We start from the raw sequence: 23,104 nt of genomic DNA, 5'->3' as shown, positions 1-23,104 counted from the left end.
CTGGGTCCAGAGTATCAGGCTGTCAGTAAATTATAGAACCGGTTTTAGACAATTCTGGATAACTAAAATGAGCACTACTGATGTCCCTTTTCAGCCTTTCAGGACAGTTGTTCCTTGAAGCAGCCGTCGCCCTTCCCGTGGTAAGCGTGGGAGGGAGGCGTGAGAATTTCGTCTGGCCAAGTACTCTATGCATTACTGTTACTGAGGGCTGTTAACTTCTTTGTCATGAAGTTCAGTGCTGGTACAGGACGCTCGTGCCTAAATGGCTTCAAGAATCTGTGAGGGGAAATTGCACATGTTTGAGTCACCTATAGGAAGGATGCTCCTCCTGAACCATTATGCTCCACGTTGAGCCCCAGGCTGGGCTTGTCCAGAGTCTTCTTTACTGTTTATGTTCCCAAGTCTGTGAGCTGGTTGATACTGTCAGATGAATGCACGGAATCTCAGAGGAAGAGACTTAGCCGCAGCCACCAAGTCTGTCCAGACCCCAAGTTAACTTCAGACCTGCTCTTCCCAGACCACCTTGTTTCTTCTTTCTCACTTCTTTCATCACTTCTGTCCTTTGAACAAAGAAGTTGAGCCTACAGGTGGTGGTTGTTCCATTTCTGCGTACGTGAAAGGGCAGACTGAGAGACTCCTAACCAGTAGTCTACACCCGCCCCCTCCTGCCCCCCTGCCACTGGTGGGGAGCCACCCATTCCTGCTTGTCATGTGCCGGACGCGTGTGTCCGCTGCATTTCTTTCCCAGAAGTCCTCAGCTTGCTCATACTGTCTAAAGTTAGGTTTCAGGGAATCCCAAGATGTTTCTTTTTCAGCTCTGTGCTTGTGGTTAGGCCACTGCAGCCTGCTGGAGAAAAATGGCCCGATCTGTTTGCTGCCTGGCAAAACGAGGACCGTGAAGTGCTGTGACCCCACTGTTACTAACTGTCCCTGTTCCAATTCCTCCTTCTTGGTTTACTTTTCAGTGGTGCTTGGAGAAACTACTTAAAGGGCAGCTGGGTGGCTCAGTCAGTTAAGCGTCGGATTTGGCTCAGGTCATTGTCTCATGGTTCATGAGTTCGAGCCCTGCATCGACCCCGCTTCAAGTGAGCCCCACTTCTCTCTCTCTCTGTTTCTCCTTCTCTCTCTCTCTCTCCTTCCCTCTCTCTCTTCTTTCCTCTCTCTCTTCTTCCGTCTCTCTCTCTCTTCCTCCCTCTCTCTCTGCCTCTCCTGGGATTCTCTTTCTCTCTCTGCCCCTCGCTCACTTTCTCCCTCTCTGTCAAAACAAAAAACAAAAAACTAAAGTCATTGGGCAACAGGTAGATCCAGAAATAAAAAGAAAACTGAGTTTTTAGATGCCACGTTGATCCTTTTAAAAAGATAAGACCAAAGAAAACCTTAACCATCATGTCCTTGATTTAGTCTGTTGTTCTTTGGGAAGGTGTGGTGCTTACATGGCAGAAGGTGATAGCAACTCTACCTTTGTTGTTCTGGCAGATCTTTGCCAGGTTATACTCATAGCTAATTTAAAGCTGTATCAAACTGAAAGGGCGCGGAGAGAGCTGATCATTTGCATGTCACCTCGTACTTGTACCTGAAGAACAACTTGGATCGTTGCCTGCTAAACTTGTAATGACAGTGAATTTGCAAAGGAACTCAGATGTCAAGAACTGAAATCTGTCACAGATTTTTAGATTGTAGGCCATAAGCATGATGGTATGGAGTAAATTGAATAATACTAGATTTATGGCAATGCTTCTTTACTACATTAGCATGAGGACCTCGGTGGGGCGGGCCTGGGGGGCCTGGATCAGAGCATACACCATTCTCTTCCATAAGCAACCACAGGCATTACAGAATTTTGATGGTAGTCTTTACTAGGACAGCCAAACATTGTTAATAATGTTAAGAATAGGGGCGCCTGGGTGGTTTATTCGGTTAGGCACCTGACTCTTGGTTTTGGCTCAGGTCATGATCTCACAGTTCATGGGTTTGAGCCCCATGTCGCGTTCCATTCTGATGGTGCAGAGCCTGCTTGGGATTTTCTCTCTCTCTCCCCCTCTCCTGCTCATTCTTTCTATCTCTCTCTCTCTCAAAATAAACAAACAAAAAAAAACTAAAAAAAAATAATGTTAAGAGTATCTCCATGCTCAGAAAAAAAAACCGTGCAAAAGTCTTAATTTTTGTTCCCTAAACATCTTTGCCCTATTTTTTTTTTTTCTTCAGTGGTCATTTCCAGGTTGCTGTAAAGTCATATAGACACCCCGAGTGCTCCTGTGACAACAGTGAGGATCCAAGCCCAGATCTTGCCCCTAGGAAGAGCTGAGAAACGTCACTCTAATTACCACTGTTTTTTCCCACTTTTGGATTGTGCCTCCCCCTTCTTTTTAATATCCTTTGTTTTTGTTTTTGTTTTTTTTTAACAAGGCAATTAATAGTAGTGGCATCTTTGATGTCACTCAGTTATCTGAAATCATTTCCTAATGCCCTGCACGCCCTCAGCAGTTTCCCCCAGTAGCAGTAGCCGCTGGCCTGCTTTAGCCGTGAGGCAGGCTGGGATGATGTGATTGCTGATGTTTATGGGATCCCTGAACCAAGGGCAGTTCAGCAGCAGCCGTGCCCAGAACTGCCCGTGGTGGGGATGAGAGCTTGCAGACCATCTTACTGCAGCCCTCTCACTTGACAAGAAGCAGAGATGCCCCAGGCTCCCGGCTGCGCAGGGAGTTCAGTGAGATCGATTCCAAGTAGCCCCTTTTTGTAGTTTAGCGTAGAACAGAATACATCTTTGGAATTCACTCATAATGTTCATTAGGCAGCTCCTATCTCCCAGGCTGTGTGCTGGATGTTGCTGATACAGGCGTGACACTGATAGACGAGTCCCCACCCTCGTGGAGCTCACAGTCAGTAGAGAGGATGCAGAGGTAGCCAGCAAGTAAAAAATGGGGACCCTCAAGTCTTACAGAAAGTTAACTGCTTATTTTAGGTCTCTTGTTAAATATCATCTACTTGACTACTTTGTGACAAATGCTTTTAAACCCTCTGAAAGCTATGCAATATGCTGTGTGATGTAAAAGGATGTGTACGCAAAACCTTTATTCTAATAAGTGCCTAAAACTTACCATTTGATGTTTTTTTTTTTTTTTAATGCTTAGTTGTAGCCTAAGAAATCTAAAGCATAATAAAAAAAAAATCCAAAGTGTAATCGCAATCGGGTTTTGAAGTATTGCTTCGGGTTGATATCCTTTCTTCCAGACTTGTTCTTTCCCTCTCCCAGTGGCTTTAAGAAGGGAAGGAAGGAAAGGGGGGTGGGAGGAACAACTGATTAAAACTAAACCTGGCTTGGCTGATAAGGGTTGCATCTTATACTCCGAACTAAATAATGTTGCAAGAGGTCAACTGATCAGTACTAAGTGATGTCTCTACTGGCAAAGGTCGTCGTCACAGTTCATGCAGATCTTCCCAGTGCATTGACCTCCTGTTTGCATGAAAACCTAGAGACTAGACCAACAAAGTGCCCTCCCAGCCTGTGACAGGTGCATTTGGGACAGTGAAGTGGTATTTGACCACCTAAGGAAGATGAACGTGTGGAGATAGGTTGTAATGCGTTAGAGAACTTTCTCTTTAGAAAAAAGTGAATCCGAAAACAAGGCTTTGCTAGGGCAAAGGGTGGGAGCTCTAGCAAATAAAAGGTTATACCAGAACCCACTTCCTGTGTTTGTTCTACTCAGTAAAGTCTTGGTAACACTGAATAATTACAGTAGGAAAAGCCTGAAATGAGGCCATCCTTCCACTTGTTCTGTGAAGGTTAATTTAAGGGACTTAAATTTAAGAGTTAATTTAATGAGACTTGAGATAGAGCTTGAAGTTAGGGATTTTTGTAAATTACCTGTTAGAGGCGATAGAAACAGAAGTGTATTTGTTCCTTAATATGAGAGTGACCTCTTAGTATTTAAGAGTGATTACTGATTAACCAGGGAGTTTCAAATGAGATGTTTACATATTCTGATTTAAAGAGTTTGTCCCGTCTGAGCGAGGGCTGGCTCAGGTTGTGGTGAGCAGAGAGCGGAGTGGGGTTGCTGTATCAGAGCATTGTGACTTCAGCTGGAGAAACTTCCTTCCCGTGTGAAGCTCCCCATAGCGTCCTCGGGGGTGTGCCCAGTGCGGGGCAGTAAGGCCACCTCTGCCACACGTTTTCATCTAAGAGACTTGAAATGGGAAAGGCAACCAACACCTAGAAAGAAAGGGGGTCTGACCCCTTTATTCTAAACAAACCGAGACAGTGGTGCTTTGCCCCCATAGATGATCTTTGCGGCCGAGCTGATGAGTGGCAGAGACAGACTCAGCCCCGCCTCTGGAGCCCACTCATTTATTTCCATTCCTGAAGGTGGGGCGTTTTCCAGGCAGAGATCTGTGGGTTTGCTGGAGACCGAAGAGGTGAGGCATTGGCTATTCAGAGTACACCTGCTCTGTGTTCGAAGTATAAATCAGTTGCCAACACTTCAGTTGGAAGGTTTAAAAATCCACATTTCTACCTCCTCTTGGAAAGTCAGAAGACCTGGCAGCACTGGTGCCCCACTCCTCTGGTGAAGACGGCCTGAGCTGTGTGCCAGCTGCTCCCATCAGACAGGCGTGTGTGGTCTTGCCTGCCACAGACCCCACCGTGCTGCTGTTCCCCTCACACCACGGCAGCATATCCACGGCCATCAGTCTTATGCCTGGCCTCTGTGGGCAGAGTTTGTGATCTCCATCGTACGATCTTAAGCCGCTGGTAGAGTACCACCACCGGGGTTGTCTCTGGAAGGCTGAGTGAATCAAGTGTGAGCACAGATCAATGTTGTCTGACAGTCAAACAATAAATACGAAGAATGATCCCAAATGGGTTGGATTAGCAGGCTTTTATGCCTCTGATTTGTGTCAAGCACTGTAAGACCAAAGTAGGGTAACCATATTGTCATTCAAAGTTAGCACACGTTTGAGAATGGAAAGGGGATGCCGTGATTTTTCGTTATGGTAAGAAAACAAGGGTAGAGCAGGGCTTTCCTGTGCACGTGGCCATCTTAGGCCTATGGGACGTGAAAACAGGATGCTTATATTCCCATCAACCAGGGGGAGTGAAGTGAGGGTTCATAAGAGGGGCTCACATGGAGGCTACAGTGGTATAGAGATGGTTCTGGAGAACTTGGGCAAGGCTGTGCACAGAAAGGAGGCTTTTAGGTGGGTCCTTGCATGAGAAGGGCGTTGAGAGGTAAAGAAAGGTCCGGGAGAGCAATTAAGGTAAAAGCAAAAAGGTTATTGGGTGTCTTGATTTTTCAGAAATAGGCAACTGTGTGGCTGGAGCACACAGTGCTTGGAGGCAGGCAGTGGGAGAGGGGTTAGGCCAGGTCGACTATGTCTAAACTAAGCTGATTCTTGGACATTAAGGTAAGGAGTTGGGACTTGACTCTGAAAAAGGCAAGAAGGTAACTCTTGGCATTATGTATGGGACGGACTAGAAAAAAGACTGGAAACAGGGAGGTGAAAGGAGGGAGCCTACTTGCGGGTCATCTGTGGAGGGTGGATCTGAGCGACCTGGATGTGGAGGGGGCAAAGAAGGGTCTGGGATCCCATGATGACAGTTCCGTTAGTGTGAGTCAAGTGGTGCAGGTTTGAGAAAAACTTGGTGACCGGTTTCAACTGTGCTGAATTGGAGTCCTGGAATTCAAGAAAAGGGTCAGGATTGGAGATGACGTTTGTGAAGCCATTAGGTGGGAGTGTAGGTTCAAACCAAGAGCCTGAGTGAGCTTGTTTAGGAAGAGAGTGGACTAGGAAAAGGGGGTCAGCACACGACTCCAAGGAAAACTTAAAGTAAGGGATGAGGAGGGGGGGAAATCAAAAAAAGAGACTGAGGAGGAGTTGAGAGAAGTGTATATATAAGCAGGATCTTAGTGTCTGGAAATTTCCAGAGGCAAGCAGGGACCATGTCAGCAAATGGAACCTGGATATAGAGAAGGAGAAGCAGGCTCACGAGCACAAGTCCACATCAACAGGGTTGTGGAACGGCACGGAGGACAGCCTGGGTGAGGTGACATGACCCTGTGGAGCATTCATTCAGCACAGGTATGTTGTCTGAGTTTGGCTGCGTAACAAACTACCCTGAAGCTTAGTGTCTTAAAAGCAGCAATCATTTTCATTTGTTCTTGATTCTGTGGGTCAGCTGAGCAGTTCTTCTGGTCTGAGCCAGTTTGCTCACTCTCTGGTCTGCTCGTGGCTCATTAGGGCCTCACTTGGAATAGTTGTGCCCTCGTGACATGTGGTCTCTCCTCACCGAGGAGGCTAGCTCAGACTTCTTCGCATGATAGTCTAAGGGTTTCCAGCAGCAAAAGAGGGCAAGCCCCAGGCACAGGCACTTACCAAGCCTCTGCATGCATCAGGTTTGCTAATGAACCATTGGGCAAAGCAAATCACATGACCAAACCCAGATTCAAGGACCAAAAAAGATGCTCCACTGTTTCTTTTTCTTTCTTTTTTTTTTTTTTTTTAAGTTTATTTATTTGAGAGAGAGAGAGGGATCAGGGGAGGGGCAGTAAGAGAGAATCCCAAGCTCTGTACTGTCCATGCAGAGCCCGATGTGGGGCTTGAACCCATGAATCATGTGATCATGACAGCCGAAGTCTAGAGTCAGACATTTAACCCACAGCCACCCAGTGACCCCAAATAAGCTCCACCTCTTGAAAGGAGAAGTATTGTGGCCATTTTTTTTCAGTCTACCCTGACAGGTGTGAATTTCTTGTAACTCTTGGCAGGAGGAGCTATTTGATACTTTGGTGTAACTCTCCATTGAGCCAGGAAGGATTGAAGATCACAGTGGAGCAGTTTAAATTCTGATGACCCATCTAATTATGGAGGATATTTGTTTCAGTTCAGCTCCAAACGAAAGCCCAAGTGGAGGGGAAAACAATGACACTCGTATTCATGGCATCAAGCTAAATAAAGCAATTACTAAAGACAGTTCATATACCCGGTTCAAAACTCAAACATAAGTTCCCTCTCTCAAAGCAGCTTTGTCCAGGGGCGCCTGGGGGGCTCAGTCGGTTGAGCGTCGGACTTCGGCTCAGCTCATGATCTCACGGTTCGTGGGTTCGGGCCCCGCGTTGGTCTCTGTGCTGGCAGCTCGGAGCCTGGAGCCTGCTTTGGATTCTGTGTCTCCCTCTGTCTCTGACCTTAACTCACTTGCATTCTGTCTCTGCCTCTCTCAAAAATAAATAAACATTGAAAATATATTAAAAAAAAAAAAAAAAAAAAGAAGCAGCCTTTGTCCGATTGGCAACAACCAACACCTTTTAGTGCTGTTACTCATTTAGGACTAGATCATTGAACAGTAATCACAGCTGCCATTGGCACCTGCCATGTGCCCAAATTATGCCAAGCGCTTTATACCTCTGAACTATTTGATCCCTTCAACAACCTAATAAAGTCCTACCACTGTTCCAGTTCTACAGATCAGGAAACTGAGGATCAGATATGAAGTGACTTGCCTAAGGGCATCAATTTAGTAAGAGAACCGTGAATTTAAAAAAAAAAGCCCTCAGGCCACTGGTTCCCCCAACTGTGGGCAGCAGTAGCAACTTCAGAGAGAGAGAGAGAGAGAGAGAGAGAGACACACACACACACACACACACACACACACACACACACACACACGCAGTCCTGATCATCTTTGTGTTAAGGTAATTTTCTCTCATGGATACTGACCTGGGATCTGCCTGCTTCCCAGAGTCCATGCGGGCACTGTGCTACCAGTCTCCCTTTCCCATTCACCCAGCTTCGAGGGGGATTGGTTTTAGAATACTGAAGACAGTTTTAGAGTATCAGAAGGAGGTATTATCTGCCTCAGTCTGGATAGTTTTTTAGACCAGCGTTAGAATTTACCTATATTAGCTAAAATTACCAGCATCACGTGGTAAAGAGTTCTTTGTGTCATTAAAATTTTACTTTTAAGAAGTTAGAGGAATCATGGGAAAAAATATCTGTGGATTCTTCCCCCCATCTGTTTTTTTTTTTAAGTTCTATATTGAAGTATAATAGACCTGGAATAAGCAGGACATATTTAAAGTATATAGTTTGAGGGGCACCTACCAGGGTGGCTCAGTCAGCTAAGCGTCTGACTTCCGCTCAGGTCATGATCTCACGGTTCCTGAGTTCAAGCCCCACACTGGGCTCTCTGCTGTCAGCAAGGAGCCCACTTCGGATTCTCTGTCCCCCACCCCCGCTCATGCTCTCACTCCCTGTCTCTCAAAAATAAATAAACCTTAAAAAAATAATAAAGTGTAGGGGCGCCTGGGTGGCTCAGTCAGTTAAGCGTCCGACTCTTTGGTTTCAGCTCAGGTCACGATCTCACGGTTTGTGAGTACAAGCCCCATATCCTGCTCCGCACTGACAGTGCAGAGTCTGCTTGGGATTCTGTCTCTCTCTCTCTCTCTGCCCCTGCCCTGCTCATGCTCTCTTTCTCTCTGTCTCTCTCAAAATAAATAAACTTAAAAAATGGATGTTATAAATTCTTGATAAAAAAATAATAAAGTGTATAATTTGATAAGTTTTCACATACACACACACCCCTGTCATGAAACCATCACCACAGTCAATGTACTCTATCATTCCAAAAAGCTCCCTCCTGCCCCTTTGGAGGCCCTCCCACCCCTCCCCTTTGTTCCTCCCCAATCCCCAGGTAACCATTATTTGCTTTCTCCTACTGTAGATTAGTTTGACTTTTATAGAGTTTTATATGAATGCACTCATGCAAATATGTACTCTTTAACCTCATTTCTTTCACTCATCATAATTACTTTGAGATTTATTCGTGTTGGTTGTATGTATCTGTTTATTCCTTCCCATCACTTTTTAAATTCTAAATGAGAAAAGGGCACACTGCCTTTTTTTTTTTTTTTTTTTTTAACTCTGAACTTGGGCCAGGACTATTGAAGTTACCTACAAAATTGTACATTAACCAACCAATACCAGTGACGAGTTAATCTGTAACTTCATCTGTTAGATGTTAACGTGACCCCCCAACCTAACCTCCTCTTGACTGTCAGGCCCTGATCCTGGGCACACTTTCTCTCCAAGCTGGGACCCAAGTAGGGTTTGGGGCTTGGGGACGCTGAATATCTCTTAGTCTTGGCTGGTCCTGGTCTATCATCGTATCTTAATGTAGCATATCTGCATGACATCACGAGAATGGGGCTATCTGTATGTGTGGTGTGAACAGCACAGTCACAGGGGCTGGGTGCTCTGTGCCACTCTGTGTTTTAGAAGTTTGAGTTAGGCAGATGTCCTAATCCCAGCATAGCGGGGAACAGTTAGGGGCTTCTGTTATTATTCAAAAGGACTCACCTGGACAGTGAACTCAGTACATTTGGAATTATCTGAATTTATACTTCTTTTCAAGACTCCGCCTCCTTTCTAAACTCCTGTACACCTGTCTGCTAGCAAGTCCATTATAATCAAGCCTTCTTCCTTTCACAGGTCAGTTTTTTAATAATCCTCTCCGTAAATGCTTGGCTTCAGATCTCTCGGCACAGGAATGTTCTAGTAACAACTGCTTAAAATAATACGCAAAATATTTATGTTCTTAGTAATGGGTGCTAGTTAAATATATCTTTCCGTTATTTTTGGAAAACTAACATTGGATGCCCCTAAGTTTTGATTTTTCCCCAAAAAGAAAAACTTGGACATGGCAAAACTTAATGGACGCTAAAGAAGTATGGGGCAGGGTTGACAGGATGCAGTCGGCTCTAAGTTGAACGCCCTCCACTGCTGCCAGCATTCTCTGACCTCGGGAAGTCACTGCATCCTTTGCAAATCGAGGATGTGGGACTAGGTGCTCTTTAATCCCATTCCAGGACTGAGAGGCACTTAATCGATTCCGATGGACCATAGTCGAGGTCACTGTTGCCTAACAGGCCCCCTCTGTCCCTCTGCATGAGGACTGCAGTGACTCTTCAGCTGGGCCTCATTGGCTTCGGGGGCCAGGAAGCAGGCTCGCTCTCTCTCTGGATTTGGCTCACTGGTCTTTTCGAACGTCCCAGACGCTGGAGGGTATGCAGTTGGACTTGTTTAGCCTCAGAATGATGCCAGCCGGTCCCCCGTGCCTGCCATAGTTGGGCTCCTGTCGAGCCAACACTGCCATATTCTGTAACAATCTGCTTGTTTGGGGGGTTACGGAGCACTTGCCGTTTTAGCTCTCTCCACTCCCCCAGAAACCAGACTGCCAAACTCCTGGATCATAAAACAAAGCGTAAGCACCTGGATCATGACCCAGCTCTTTTCCTGTTCTTCTTTTGAGACTTCCCCAACAGGAAAGGCTCTGGGTAATTGATAGAGATTATCCCTGATTCCCTTAATGTAACCTTTTTACTCTTTCCTTTTCCTGGGATTAAGCTGTTCCTTTGCAAGAAGTCCTTTTCTTAATGACACAGTCATAGACCTGTTATTGACCAAAGGAAGCGATCCAGCCCAACTCCACCTTCTGTGGCTCATGGTCCCTTTCTCCTCTTTCATCCTAAGGACTTTTAAAGTCTTTAACTGGGTTTTTCAATTTTCTGCACTGTTGAAGTTTATCCAACTATACTTTAAAACTAATCTGCTTTCTTGAAACAATAATTGCCCCTATATTTATAGTTGGATATGAGTGTTCGTATGGAATAGATGTTCTAGAATTTGCTGCGCGAGGGTTCTGAGGCAGCGTGCCGGCACTGCTGAGGTGTGCCGTCCACCGAGTGGTAAGTGAGGTCTGACATAAAGTGGAGACACGAGGACCCTGTCAGCAGGCACCGTTTTTCCTCCTCCTCCTCCTCCTCCTCCTCCTCCTCCTCCTCCTCCTCCTCTCTCTTTTCTTCCATTCAAGGAGTATTTCTTGCTGTGCATACGGGTCCCTAGTGTGATTAGTGGCTCTCCTTGAGAAGAAGGACTAGATCTCTTAGGATGGCTCTTTTCAGCATACGATGGTACCATTATGGTAGGGGTTCAACAAGTATGTGTTAAATTAATAAACCGTAGGAAAGACAGTCACATTAGGTTTTTTGTCTGGAAGTACCTAGCCACCCAAATGAACCTTATTTGCAGGGGTCAGGGAACCCTTTCCAGAGAAAATGGAATTTTGGTCAGTGATCCAGAAGTGTTAGTAAACCATAGGGGCTGTGTGTGAATGCTGTGTTGTATACCAGAAACTAACCTGGGGGCATGCTGACTGCCACCGAGAGAAAGGCTAGTTAATAAATGGTGGCCAGTGTTTACACTGTGGCCTTGTGCGTGGACTGTAACGTATAATCCCCATGTAACCAAGCATTGCCTTTTGTGAACCTCTTCCCTTCTTGGTCCTTGGTGTATCTGTAGGGTCTGAGAGCCTCAGCCAGCACCTTGTGTGCCCAGCTCCTGGCCAGCCTTCCCTTCTTCATTTGGGCAGCTTGGTCTCCATGAAGTACTTCCTGACCACACCAGCCCCGTTACATCCACATCCACATCCACATCCAAGCTCATCTATTCCAGACCTGATTTGAGCACCCTTCAAGGTGGCCCCACACTGTTGAGCTCTGGATTCATTTGTTTCCCTTGCTAGAAACGGGGTAGCTCCATTTCTCTAAGCTCTGCACAGGCAAGGACTGCGCTCCCCATATTGCTTTGTAGCCCAAACAGAGGGACGTGGATGGGACTTCAAACAGGAAGCAGGAAGTACTATAGCTGCTGCCCCTGGGGGGTGCCCAACAGCATCTTTTCCCTTCACCTCTTGTCCGTTCTTGGCCTGAGAAAGGCCACCTTGGTGCCTGGGTCAGCTTTTCTCCTTCCCCTTCCATCATCACCACCATTGTGGTGACTTACGCACCAGGACTAGAATGCATTTGGAAGAAATAAGAGTATAGTTTTCATGGCCTTCAGCTTGTTGGCCTATAGAGATGTGACTATAGGACTTGTTCTTTTATTCAGACATTAAGACAAGGCCTTCCTGGGTTTAACTCCTGTTATGTTTTACAGACTAACCCGTGATCTCAGCTGGTACATCTGGTATCTCCTCTCCACACTCCAGTCCGTGTCACTAGAATTGTTCCTAATAGCAAATGCTGCCATCATTTACTGGCAGAGACGTGGATGTTAGCTGGGCAGTTGGCATCCAAGTTCTGTGACTTGGCTAACTCAGCCCAGAGTGTGTTTGAGGGCTTCAGTTCAAGAAAGGATGTGTTTTGTGAAGAAAAATGGGACTTCAACTTGAAAATGGTGTCCCTGGAATTCATATCTTTCAGAACTTTTGTCATGCTGTTATCTCAGAGGACACTTCTGGAACTTGCATTCTGTGGCTCTGTCCTGCCAGGGGGTAGACACCCCTGTTTGAGGTCCTGGGACCCCTGTGGAGTAGAAGCCAAAGGTCTGGACCTAAGGAGCTAGGAGAACCTCTACTGTGAACCCCAAAAGCTTGCCCCATATGGGATAGAGACTGGCTCTTGTGTCCACGGCCCCTCCCCACAGCATTTGCTGCCTGCCGGATTCCAGGTGCCAGTCTAGGGGCTTGTGATAGTCACCGCCTCTGAGACCTTTGACTGTGAAGGACCCAGACTTCTGCGTTGGGGGAGGGAGGTCTCATTCCCAGAGCCAGATCACAGGAAGCTCAATTGTTGATTGCCTTGAAGTACATTCTTCTTGTTAAGTCTGAGGTAAAATAGCGTGAGTGGGTTTCTAGAAACCAAATAGTATAACTGAGAAAGGAATCTGGCAGTTCTGGGAGGGAATGATGAGTTGGAGTTAAGCACACTCCCTGCCACCCTCTTTCCTCTGAGCTCCTTAGGGTCTTGGTCCCTGTGGTTATTTATCTTAGCTATGCCTACAGATCAACCCAGAGAGCTTTCAAACCTCCGGAGGCCAGGTCCACCTCCAGCCCAGTGCCCCTCAGTCTCTGGGGAGGGCTGGGCCCCGGTATTTTTAAATAGCTCCCCAGGATATCCCAGTATGCCTCTGGGCGTCTGACCGCCTTCCGCCTGCTTTGTGCCATGGCATCATTTCTTGCCCCCAACTGTGACGTTCCTGTGTGTATGTGATGCGCGGCAGAGACACATCGACTTCCAGAACCTTTCAAAGGTGGAGTCTCTGTGACTCCGCCTGCCGCTCTGTGTGGGAACTGGGCTCTCTCTCCTGGAGAGAAGAATCCTGTATGCAAACAGTCAAGGGAGGGGCCAGGTGCCCACAGGAGATACACATAGTGCATGCGTCTCAGCACTTGCCAGTCGACTGGCATCTTCTCATCTAGTCTCCTGACCTCTCTCAACAATCGTGAGAATACGTCCTGTTAGCATGATCCGCATTGAACAGATGGAGGAAGCACAGAAAGGTTGTCAAGTCTGCCCGCAGTCACAGCGCTGGCAAGGTGAGCCAGGATTTCAGCCCGAGCTGTGTGAGGTGACAGCTCCTCCCCCTGCCCTTGCCCCTTCCCTGATCCCATTCACGGGTCACCTTCAGGCTGTGTTCTTCCTCCTGGCCACCTCCGTTGGGGGTGTCATCAAACTGACTGCCCCCAGATAAGACTGGTGTGACTCAGGGTGAGGGGGTTGGGACTCTGCCCTTCTCTAGAGAGAGGGGTTTGGTTCTCTTGCTGTTGTAAGTGATTCTGGTGTGAAGTTGAGAGACAATGGAGCCATATCATTCCTAAATTCTGCTGATACCAAGTCACAGATTCAAGGACACAATGTGACAGGGCATATGGGGAACCATTTTGGAACCACCTTGGTAGATCTTTAAGAAGTGTACAGAGTAAAAGTTGTATTGTTTGGGAGCTCGCGTTGACTAGAATGGCAATAAGAAATAGCCCCTCTGAGAAAAAAAAACATGAGCTTTCAAGCAGCTAACCCTGTACAACAGTAGAATTTTCCACCCTGCCACCTCTCTTTACGTTGACTATATGAGCTGCATGACATTTGTAAAGAGAGTTTTAAAGATGAGGGAGTCCAAATGGGTTAGGTAGGTAAGAGCTATCTGGATGCCTTGTAGGATTGGGAAATACAATACTTACATAAGCTATTAATGGAATACTTGGAGATTCAGCGTTCATGTTGATATATGTGCACACATTTCTATCACACTTGATTATGGAAAGCCCTAGGATAACCACAGTATTTCTGTAGCCTGGGATTACGGAGAGGATGAGGTCACATGTCACCTCTCTACTTCGTGGCTTTATGAGGTCACCTCTGAGCCTCTAGCTATAAAATGGGAGTCAACACTCCCTTGACTACAGAGTTGCATGCCATTTGAAAGCACCTACTGCCTTGTCTGGTGCATAATAGGTGCTTTGCTCACTTTTCCCTCTTGGAGTCTGATGCTTTGGGCCAGTACTGTCCTGAGACCAGGCAATAAAGGCCCTGCTTCTGAAGCTTCTGGCCACTGGGTGAAGAGTCCAAGGGAAGCCCCCTTCTATAAACCATTCCCGGGATCCCAAATTCCCCCAAGATGAGCCAGTGCTGGCTTCCAGCACCTGGCAGACCTCTTGTCCAGGACCATCCTCATGGGAGCCGACTCCCCTGGGATCCTACCCCTCTTCCCAAGGAGGATAGACAGACCTTAGCCTCGAGGCTGGGGTGTTTATGCCCATGTGTACAAGTCCTCTTGAAATGCAAGGTGGGTCAGGAGTTGGCTTTCTCCACAATGACATGTTCTGATGAGGAACTCCAGGGAGTTAGAGAAATCTCAGTTGAACCTGACCTTTCGGATCTTTATGAAGGTGTACATAAAGATAGAAGGGTGGCATATATTTTATTTCGTGGTTTGTTGGATCTTGTCCCAACTCCCGCCAATGTTAGGAGCAAGCCTGCCTCAGGCATGCAAACATTCTTTCATTCAGATTCTCTTCCTCTTAGTACAAATAAGAAAATCATATAATCAGAGTAATCTTGTTTTTTCAAACAGTGTACCACCTAATGCAGGAATTCGCTAACACTTTTCCTTTGCCCCATCGTTAAGTATTGCCCGTGTGCTGTTTAGATAGCTTCTGGACCTCCACCAGTCCAACTGAATCAGAAGAGGGGCCCCAGAATGTGCATTTTTGACAGCCATCCCAGGGGCTTCCTGCAGTTTGGAGCTCAGTGGCTCTCAGCCCTACCTGAATTTTAAAACTAACTAGGAAACTTTTAGAAAAATATTGCTGCCGGGGCTCCATTCCACAGAGATGAAATCATCATCTCTAGGGGCAGGGTATTTTTTAAATCTTCCCCAGTTGCCTCCTCAGTGGGCCAAGGTTGAGAACCAAGTCTGCCCTGCTTGATGGCTGCAGTAGCCAGGAGCCCAGCCCTCAGCCCTCAAAGAGTCTGCCCTCCACCTCTCAAGGCAGAAGGGAGGCTGGGGGGTCTTCAGACTTTGTAGGCACTGTTGTTCCTTGTTAAGCCCAAATACGCTACCCAATTAACTTGCCAATGATTATTAAACAAGTGTTACCTGTCATATGCAGAAAAGGGAGTGGTCCTGTTTAAATTTTCTAGTTGTTGACTTTGTAAGATTTGGCCCTGAAGTGGGACTTCTGGAAACTCAACCCAAGATAGCAGCTAACAAGTTCTTCCAAAAGTTTCTCTGCCAGGCGTAGACATCTCATCAAACAACCCGACTGCAGACATTTTTCCATAACATCCCTTCACCCAGCAGTGGCCATGGAAAGGAGGGTGTGGACAGGCTTCCTGGGTTGGGGTGCTCCTTGTCAGGTGTGAAAACAAAGAGGATCATTGTGTTTCTTGGAACTGGTGTAAAATGTCTATGTTTAAGATTAAGATCTGGGGAAATGCATTTTCCGTTTGAACCCAGCATTTTCTGATTGTGAAGAGGGTACCAACCTGTGCAATGGCGCCGTGACATGGCCACGGACTCCAGCCTTTTCTGATGATTCCTTTAATTAGGAGAAATTAAGTGGGACTGCTACATATTTGGGGAATAAATAATACTATTTAAACGGAGGCAGCCTTAACCACTAACTTGACCGCTGAATTCTCGCTGCTACATACCTCCTAAATAGATCAGCATAATCTTAACTAGGACTTAAAATGCATCCTCCTCGTTCTGGAGCTCAGAACCAGCAGCCCGCAGGAGCCTTTGGAGGCTTAATGACTTTAATTAAGGCGAGAAATACCTTCTCCCGGTGGGGAGGGGCGCGGCCAGCCCGGTAGGGTCGGCGAAGAGCAGATGGGAGCCCGCCCCCAAAGGCCGGCCCTACTGAGTGGGGAGAAGGACTGGGGGGCGTGGGGAAGCGGAGGGGGAGGGACTCTGAAGGAGGGCGTGGAGTAGCAGGGCCAGGGGTTGAAGCTGGAGGGTGGAAGGGAAGGGGGGACCCTGGGGGGAGGCCGCCGGGGCCTCCGAGTTCTGAGCTGTGTTTGTGGCTTCGGCACTTTGATCTCCTGCCAGCGAAACCTGGAAGGTCAGGCCGGGCTGCAGCCAAGCCCTGGAGCGAGGAGTCGGGTGGAGCGGGCAGAGGAGCGCCACCCACCCTCACCACCACCCCCACCCACCTCCTCTCCCACTCCCGGAAAGTGAGCTTGCCTGGCTGCCCGGGCGGCCCAGCCCCGCCCCTCTTTACCCCTCTGGGGCCGTTTTGTGTGTTGATCTCCTTTAGGCAGTGGATTAGGAGCTCCAAATCATGAAAGTGAATAAGCCACACTCCCTGCAAGTTTGGCTTGGTAAAATCATTTATGTTGCATATGCTTTAAAGAAAGCAGGTTATTTTTTAAAGCTAGGTGCACCCCTTCCTCTCTGGGCTGTCCCAGAGCAGCAGGTGGTTCGTCTGGTGGTTCCTGTGTGTTAGGGTCCTCTCCCTCCACACTTCTGACACCCGCCCCCTTCTTGGCGCCAGCATTTTCTCACCGGTTACCCATGTGCTCTGGTGTGTGACCTCATTTCCTATGGAACGAAAGGTTTCTGTAGGAAAACAGGGCGCTGGGTGAGACGGGCCCTGCAAGCCCCCTTGCCTGGCAAGAGTATCTATCCCCTGTCAGAGCAGTGACTCATGCTTCAGGGAACAGCAGCTGACCAGAATGATCAAGAGCCTGGTGCCTGGGTGGTCACTGCCAAGCGAAGAACACGGGGGAGGAGGAAAGGAAAAAGTGAGGAGGGAGGGTTTAAAAACCACTCAGTGGCCTCCGGAGGGTGGGGCATAAAAGGACCCAAGGAGCGCTGGCTGTTTGGACTACGGTAGGACCAGCAGGGAGAGACCGGTGGGTGTCAGGCCTGGTTGGTCTCCATCGGTGTTCACAGCCCCTGTTCCTCTCCAACCACAGAGCAGGCCCTGCGGCAGTGGCCCCATACCCAGGACTTGTTCCTGGCACCCTGCATTCCTGGCAATGATCTGCCCCAGGCTCAAGCCTTAGGCGGGTGTGCCTCTCAAGCCTGTGCTTTGGTCTCACTGCCCCCAAAAGAGGCTGTCACTGAGTGGGGGAGTTTGGAGTCTGCCACTGGTTCCCCCAGAAAGCCAAGCTTCCGGTCTTCGCACCAGGTGGGGAAGGCAGACTGGTGTCTGCTCACTTCCCCAAGACAGGCCCCTGTTGGTACAGGCCATCTGTCTCCACCTGTTTCAGGATGTTCCATAGGTTCCACCAGTCTTTGAGGCTGAAGAAAAGCCAGCGTCCCCTGAGTGATGATGGGAGGGTGCTGTAAAAATCTGCATCTCCTGCCATCTCTTCCTGTGGGTTTGCCCAAGGGTAGTCATTTGGTGAGCGTTTTCCCTTGGTCAGAGTTTTAAAGGACCTTGCCTTCCTCCAGAGAGTGGAAGGAACAAACATTGCAGGTGCACGGGCTTGTTTTCTAAGAGGTTTGACATCAGAGATGTGCTCACACAGGGGCCTGGGGCCTGATAAAGATCCACATTGAGGCAGAGTCACTTGTAGTGGCTGAGGTCGCGGTTGCCCAGAGACAACTATGGCTGCATTAGCACTAACCACCAGTAAGAGGCCCATCGGCAAATGCCGCCGCAGGGGATGTGCACGCAGTTAATAAACCAAATCCTGAAAGTCTCAAATGCGCAGAATCTTGAGTTCCAAGGAGATGTGGTAGAGAGCAGACCTTTCTCAATCTGAGTCAAAGGAAACCGGAGATGAGGTGACCAGCAGCGAGCTACGGTCTATGCTTGAAGTAGCAGCGACCTAGGTGTTTGATGCTAACCCTGAGGGCAAAAGCTGATCTTTCTGGGTTAATCAACAAACATTTTTTTGGCCATTTACCCTGTGCCAGGCCCTTTGCTGGATTCTGGGAATTCAGCAGGAAAGAAGTCTGACACATTGGCCGCCCTCTAGTGAGGAGGCACTTTGAGTAAACAATTGCAGTGTGATGTCATAAGAGCTGCAACAGTGGGGCACAGTCAGGCCACAGGCAGTAACAGTGTAAAGGGAATAACACCTAAGTCGACCAAGAATTAGAAGAGGTAAAGGCTAGCTGGTGTTGGGGAGGTAGAGCGTTCCTCAGCATGGAGAACACAGGCCATCAGAGAACTAGTGAGAACTCGGCCTAGTTAGACTCGGGGTTGGAGTATGGAGTTTACCATAAGCAGCGGAGCGGTCCTGGCTTTCCCTAAGAGTAACACAGTTATCCGAGGAGAGTGGTCCAGGTCAGAGCTGTGATTTAGAAGAGTCCCTTTACTGCTGGGTAGAGACTACACTGGCGGGGGGGGGGGGGGGGGGGGGGGGGGGGGGGGGGGGGGGGGAGGGCCAGGTGGAATGGGCTAGAGGACCCCCAAGGGAGAATGTTGTTGTGACTCACATGAGAAGTCTGGTGTCCTGGACAGGGTGGCATCAGTGGGGATGGAAAAGCAATGGATGGATTTGGAAGATGGAATCAGCAAAACTTGGTAAGCAGTTGAGTGTAGGGGTGAGGGCAAAGGTTTAACTTGGCCCCTGTGAGCCTAGGTTGTAGGAGGGTAAGGATTGCATGAAGGGTAGGCCTGTGGCAAGACGCCATGCACCCATATCAGCCTGAGCAAGAAATGACCCACGGATGCCCAGGACCGTGTGCTCCACTTTGCGAATAGCCATAGATGGAACTTGGGGACCCAAACTGAAGGAGAATGCTGATGCCAAATCATAGGAACCAAGCCCTGGTGCCATTTTGGATTCTCTGCAATAATGGTTTCTGCCACTTTAGGTCACACTGCTCTCTATAAGTGTATCAGAGGAGACCCACAAGTGAACATTCTCTTGGGTAAAAAGAGATCTCCACACCTTCACCCTGCTCCTTGCCAAGCAAGAGCTCTTCTCCCAGGGCAACAGCCAGTGCATAATGACAGACACTTCTAGAAGGTCTTGGCTTGTATCTTTCTTGAGGTGTCTGGCACAGAGTTGGACCTCTTAAGTAGTTGCCAAGTTGAACTATGGAACTGAATGTTTTCATACTAATAGCCATCTCATTTAAATTGCGGTGTATAAACTAATTGTTTTCCAGCTCAAAATGTAGATCCCTGCCATATCCCCCAGCCTCCTACCTGTACCTTAGAGCAAGGGAATGAATAATAAGGGGTGATATTCCACTCTCGTTGGCATACCATGCACCATGGAGCAGTGGGTTCCATTTTTTTTATGTTTATTTATTTTTGAGAGAGAGAGTGAGCACAAGCTGGAGAGGGGCAGAGAAAGAGGAAGATACAGGTTGCAAAGCAGGATCCAGGATTTGAGCTGTCAGCACAGAGCCCAACATGGGGCTTGAACTCGCAAGCCATGGGATCATGACCTGAGCTGAAGTCAGATACTTAGCCGACTGAGCCACCCAGGCACCCTGAGCAGTGGGTTCCAAAACGTCTCGCATAGAAGGGAGGGAATGTTGACAGAAGTTGCTGCAAAAGGATTCTGTATCCAAAAAACTGGGGAATTCCTGGGCCTCTATCATACTAACGTGCTCTGTGGATATCAGGGGTCACTCTAGAAAGCGCAGCATTTCTCAAAGGACCCTGACCAAGAAAATCTCATCCTGTGATATGTACTTTGGGAAAAGCTACAATAGAGACATGGGATAACTGATCCCATGTCCATAATTTCTTACTCATTTGTCCTTGGAATGAAACACTCAGACTATTCCTTTATTACTCGGCTGGCCTCTGTCTGTACCTGCATTGCTTGCAGAATGCACACTCCTTAAGGACCAGGGTCTGCCACACGCTGCTTACTACTGTATGTATCTCCAGGGCTGAGCACGCAGAGTAACTGGTTAATTGCTACTGTTAAAAAATAAATGAAAAAATAGCACTGCAAATAGAATTAAACTCTGTTCCTGCCTACCATGTTAATTTGTTGAGTGTGGACCATGCCCAGGGCAATCTGCTTTGTTAGGCTTTTTCCGGGGCACACAGACTGGTCAAGGAAGATCTACCTCCTGGCTCCTTTAGACCCTGAGGGCGGGTTAGCCCAGCACCCAGGCCAGGCATTTACATGTAAGATCTGTGCGCTTTGGCGAGGCAGGACCACTTGTAGCTATTTATTTATTTATTTATTCATTTAATGTTTATTTATTTTAGAGAGAGTGTGTGAGCAGGGCAGAAGAAGGGCAGAGAGAGAGGGAGACACAGAACTTGAAGTGGGCTCTAAGGGTCCAGGCTCTGCACTGTCAGCACAGAGCCCCAACGCGGGGCTCAAACTCACGAACTGTGAGATCATGACCTGAGCTGAAGTTGGATGCTTAACCGACTGAGCCACCGAGGCGCCCCTAGCTATTTATTTAAAGCCAGATACCAGCAGAACCATGAGTATGAGAATGTATATATGGCACTGTTTATAATAGAGAAAATATAGAAATCCTGTAACAGGAGACCATCTTAAGCTCTGCTACGACCATATAATGGAAAAATATATGTACCTGGTAAGGAGGATGAACATTTTTTTTATATCGATGCATATAATATTGTTGAACAAATTGTTGAGTTAAGGGGGGGCGAGTACAGAACATTATATACATACAGTTTATTTAAGTGTTTTTTAAGTGTATTTTGATATGTGAGTATATATGTGCATTTTACTGCTGCTAATATATGGGGTTTTTTTAAAAGAAAACATGGAAAGATATGCCACACTGTTAATGTTATAAAGCTGGGCTGTAAGGGTGAGTTATTTTTTGCTTTCAATTTCAATATTCACATTAAGCACATTTTACTTTTATAAATAGCAAAACCCCTAAAGATAGTCCTATTTGAGGGGAAAAATCCATCATATAAGTAGTAAGCAGCAGAAAAAAAAAAAATCCTTAGAGATATTAGGGCCCAGAGAGGGATAAGAGCTGCTTTAGGCTACAGAGAAGCATTTGTCTGTCTTATGGGAGGGGTGGCACATGAACTTGACCTTGAAGAATCAGTAGATATAATCAACACATGATAGTTTACACTGGAGTATCTTTCTGCATATGCAGTATCAGGCAGATTACTCTCAAACTGACTTCCTTCCCCTAGCCAGCTCACCACAGGTCACTTTACCCAGAAGTTAAATGTGTTGATGAATTTGTCTTGTATTATCTGTGCCATCCTTAAGAACTGAGTGGGTTTATAAGGAGGGGCATTAAAAGCCTGTATAGATTGTATTGCAACTCTTAAAATAATCTCCATACTCTTTGGCCCTGGGCCTCCCTTCCTAAAGAAATTGGAAATTAAGCCACAATTTATTCAGTATAGCATTAGTTATCATAATAAAAAATCAAAAGAGCCCAAATATCAAAAATACATGAGTGAGTAAGTAGAGTATGTGAAGGTCTATTTCACAGCTTTAAAAGATGTCTACAAAGAATTTTTAATGACTTGTTTGGAGGTTATGATAGGTGTAAAAGAAAAGACAAAATGAAAAAAAAATTGTATTCAGTAGGGACAAAAAAAGTCTGCAGAGCTTCCTAGAAGAGGTTGAAGACAGAGGTCTTCATATCAGCACTAATGATCCAACTTCCTTGGTTATCCTGTGGTCAGGAGTTTGGGACAAAGGAGATTTTTCATCATCTTTTGGGTTATCTCCGATTAAGATGATACTCTGTCAAAGATTTCCTCTAATAAGTATTAGACACTGGGACCAACACATTGAGTGCTAGACAAACAGATAAACAACTGTGAAAAATGGAGTCTGCCCAGGGGCTGCTGGGAGTAACCAAGCCTGGGTGTAACTGCACACACTGGGGAGAGTGCCAGATCCATTCCTGATTGGAATTCCTGAATTTAATTGAAACTAAAGTAGACTGGAGGCTTTGAGTTCTCCTACCCACAAGGTGGTAGCGGGACCGGGACCGTTCTCATCAGAATGCCTCATTCCCATCCGGAAATTCAAAACTCAAACATGTTGATAGAAGCACTTTCCTTAGGGGAAAACCATATCCACGTTCAGGGGGCAGCAGCCGAAGAGTATGGTCCCAGGCAGGCTTGCTTTCATTCAGAATAAACGTTTATTGAATAACCATAGGAGTCTTGCATTGCTGTAAGTGTTAACCACAGTAGGACCTTGTCTTCCGGGGCTTGAAACTTTGTACTTGGCAAAATGTAAGTGTGCAGATGTTTGCACGTCTGATACTTGTCTCAGTGGCTATGGACATTGTCGAGCCTTGGGTCTTGCAAGCCCTGGAAAGGTAAACAAAGGACCATGACAACCTTATGTTCCACATTCTACCGCTGGGCTTCCAGTCACCTGCTCACTGGTGTTGACCTGTCCACATTGGTCAGGTCTTGCCCGATTGAGGCAGCAGAGGTGATGAAGGATGTTAAAGTAACTGTGTGGGAGGGGCAGAGGGAGGGCAAGCAAAGGGCCATAAAGGCAGGGAGGAACTTTGGTTGCTCTGGGGAGGCCTTCCCACCTGTTTTCTGCTGTTCACACCCTTCTCATGCTCTTCCATCCACGCCAGTCTGTGCACAGTTCAAGGGTAACTGCCCTCCCCAACTGTAGCCCAATTTACTAGCAACATCCACCAGGCTTCGTTTTTCCACCCTTCCTTTGAAACAGCCTTATCTCAAGAGTTTTGTGACTTTATAGAGATAGGGTTTCTAGTGATCACAAGACCGCTAATCTCCTAATTATGTAATCTCCCAATCTATGCGTTAGATTTGTTTTGAAGCAGTATTCTGGCCCAAGCTTGATTTGGTGAAACGTTGAAATGATCTAAGATGTGAAGACTGGTTCAGGAAGATGCCTTG

At 47.1% G+C, this 23,104-nt stretch overlaps 1 protein-coding gene and 1 long non-coding RNA gene across 5 annotated transcripts in view; one reads left to right on the top strand and one right to left on the bottom strand.

Moving 5' to 3' along the window:
• ZNRF3 (zinc and ring finger 3) overlaps positions 1-23,104 on the top strand; it is a 152,719-nt gene that overhangs the window by 117,079 nt on the left and 12,536 nt on the right. The window contains exons 1-2 of one of the 4 annotated variants that reach the window (XM_042963074.1): positions 18,331-18,388; positions 18,749-18,811. The exons of 2 other annotated variants lie outside the window; for them this stretch is intronic. In XM_042963074.1, the coding sequence (XP_042819008.1) occupies positions 18,776-18,811 (36 nt within the window). In that variant the 5' untranslated portion in view covers positions 18,331-18,388; positions 18,749-18,775. One more of the 4 variants, XM_042963073.1, reaches the window with a different exon arrangement.
• On the bottom strand, positions 4,212-9,430 carry LOC122232798. The gene is made up of 2 exons (XR_006210202.1): positions 9,349-9,430; positions 4,212-4,781 (listed from the first exon to the last, which is right to left on the bottom strand). It is a non-coding gene; the product is annotated as an uncharacterized LOC122232798 (long non-coding RNA).

This window comes from Panthera tigris, chromosome D3 (assembly GCF_018350195.1).
Source record: "Panthera tigris isolate Pti1 chromosome D3, P.tigris_Pti1_mat1.1, whole genome shotgun sequence".
NCBI lineage: Eukaryota > Metazoa > Chordata > Mammalia > Carnivora > Felidae > Panthera > Panthera tigris.
This window is presented reverse-complemented; position numbering and strand designations above follow the sequence as displayed.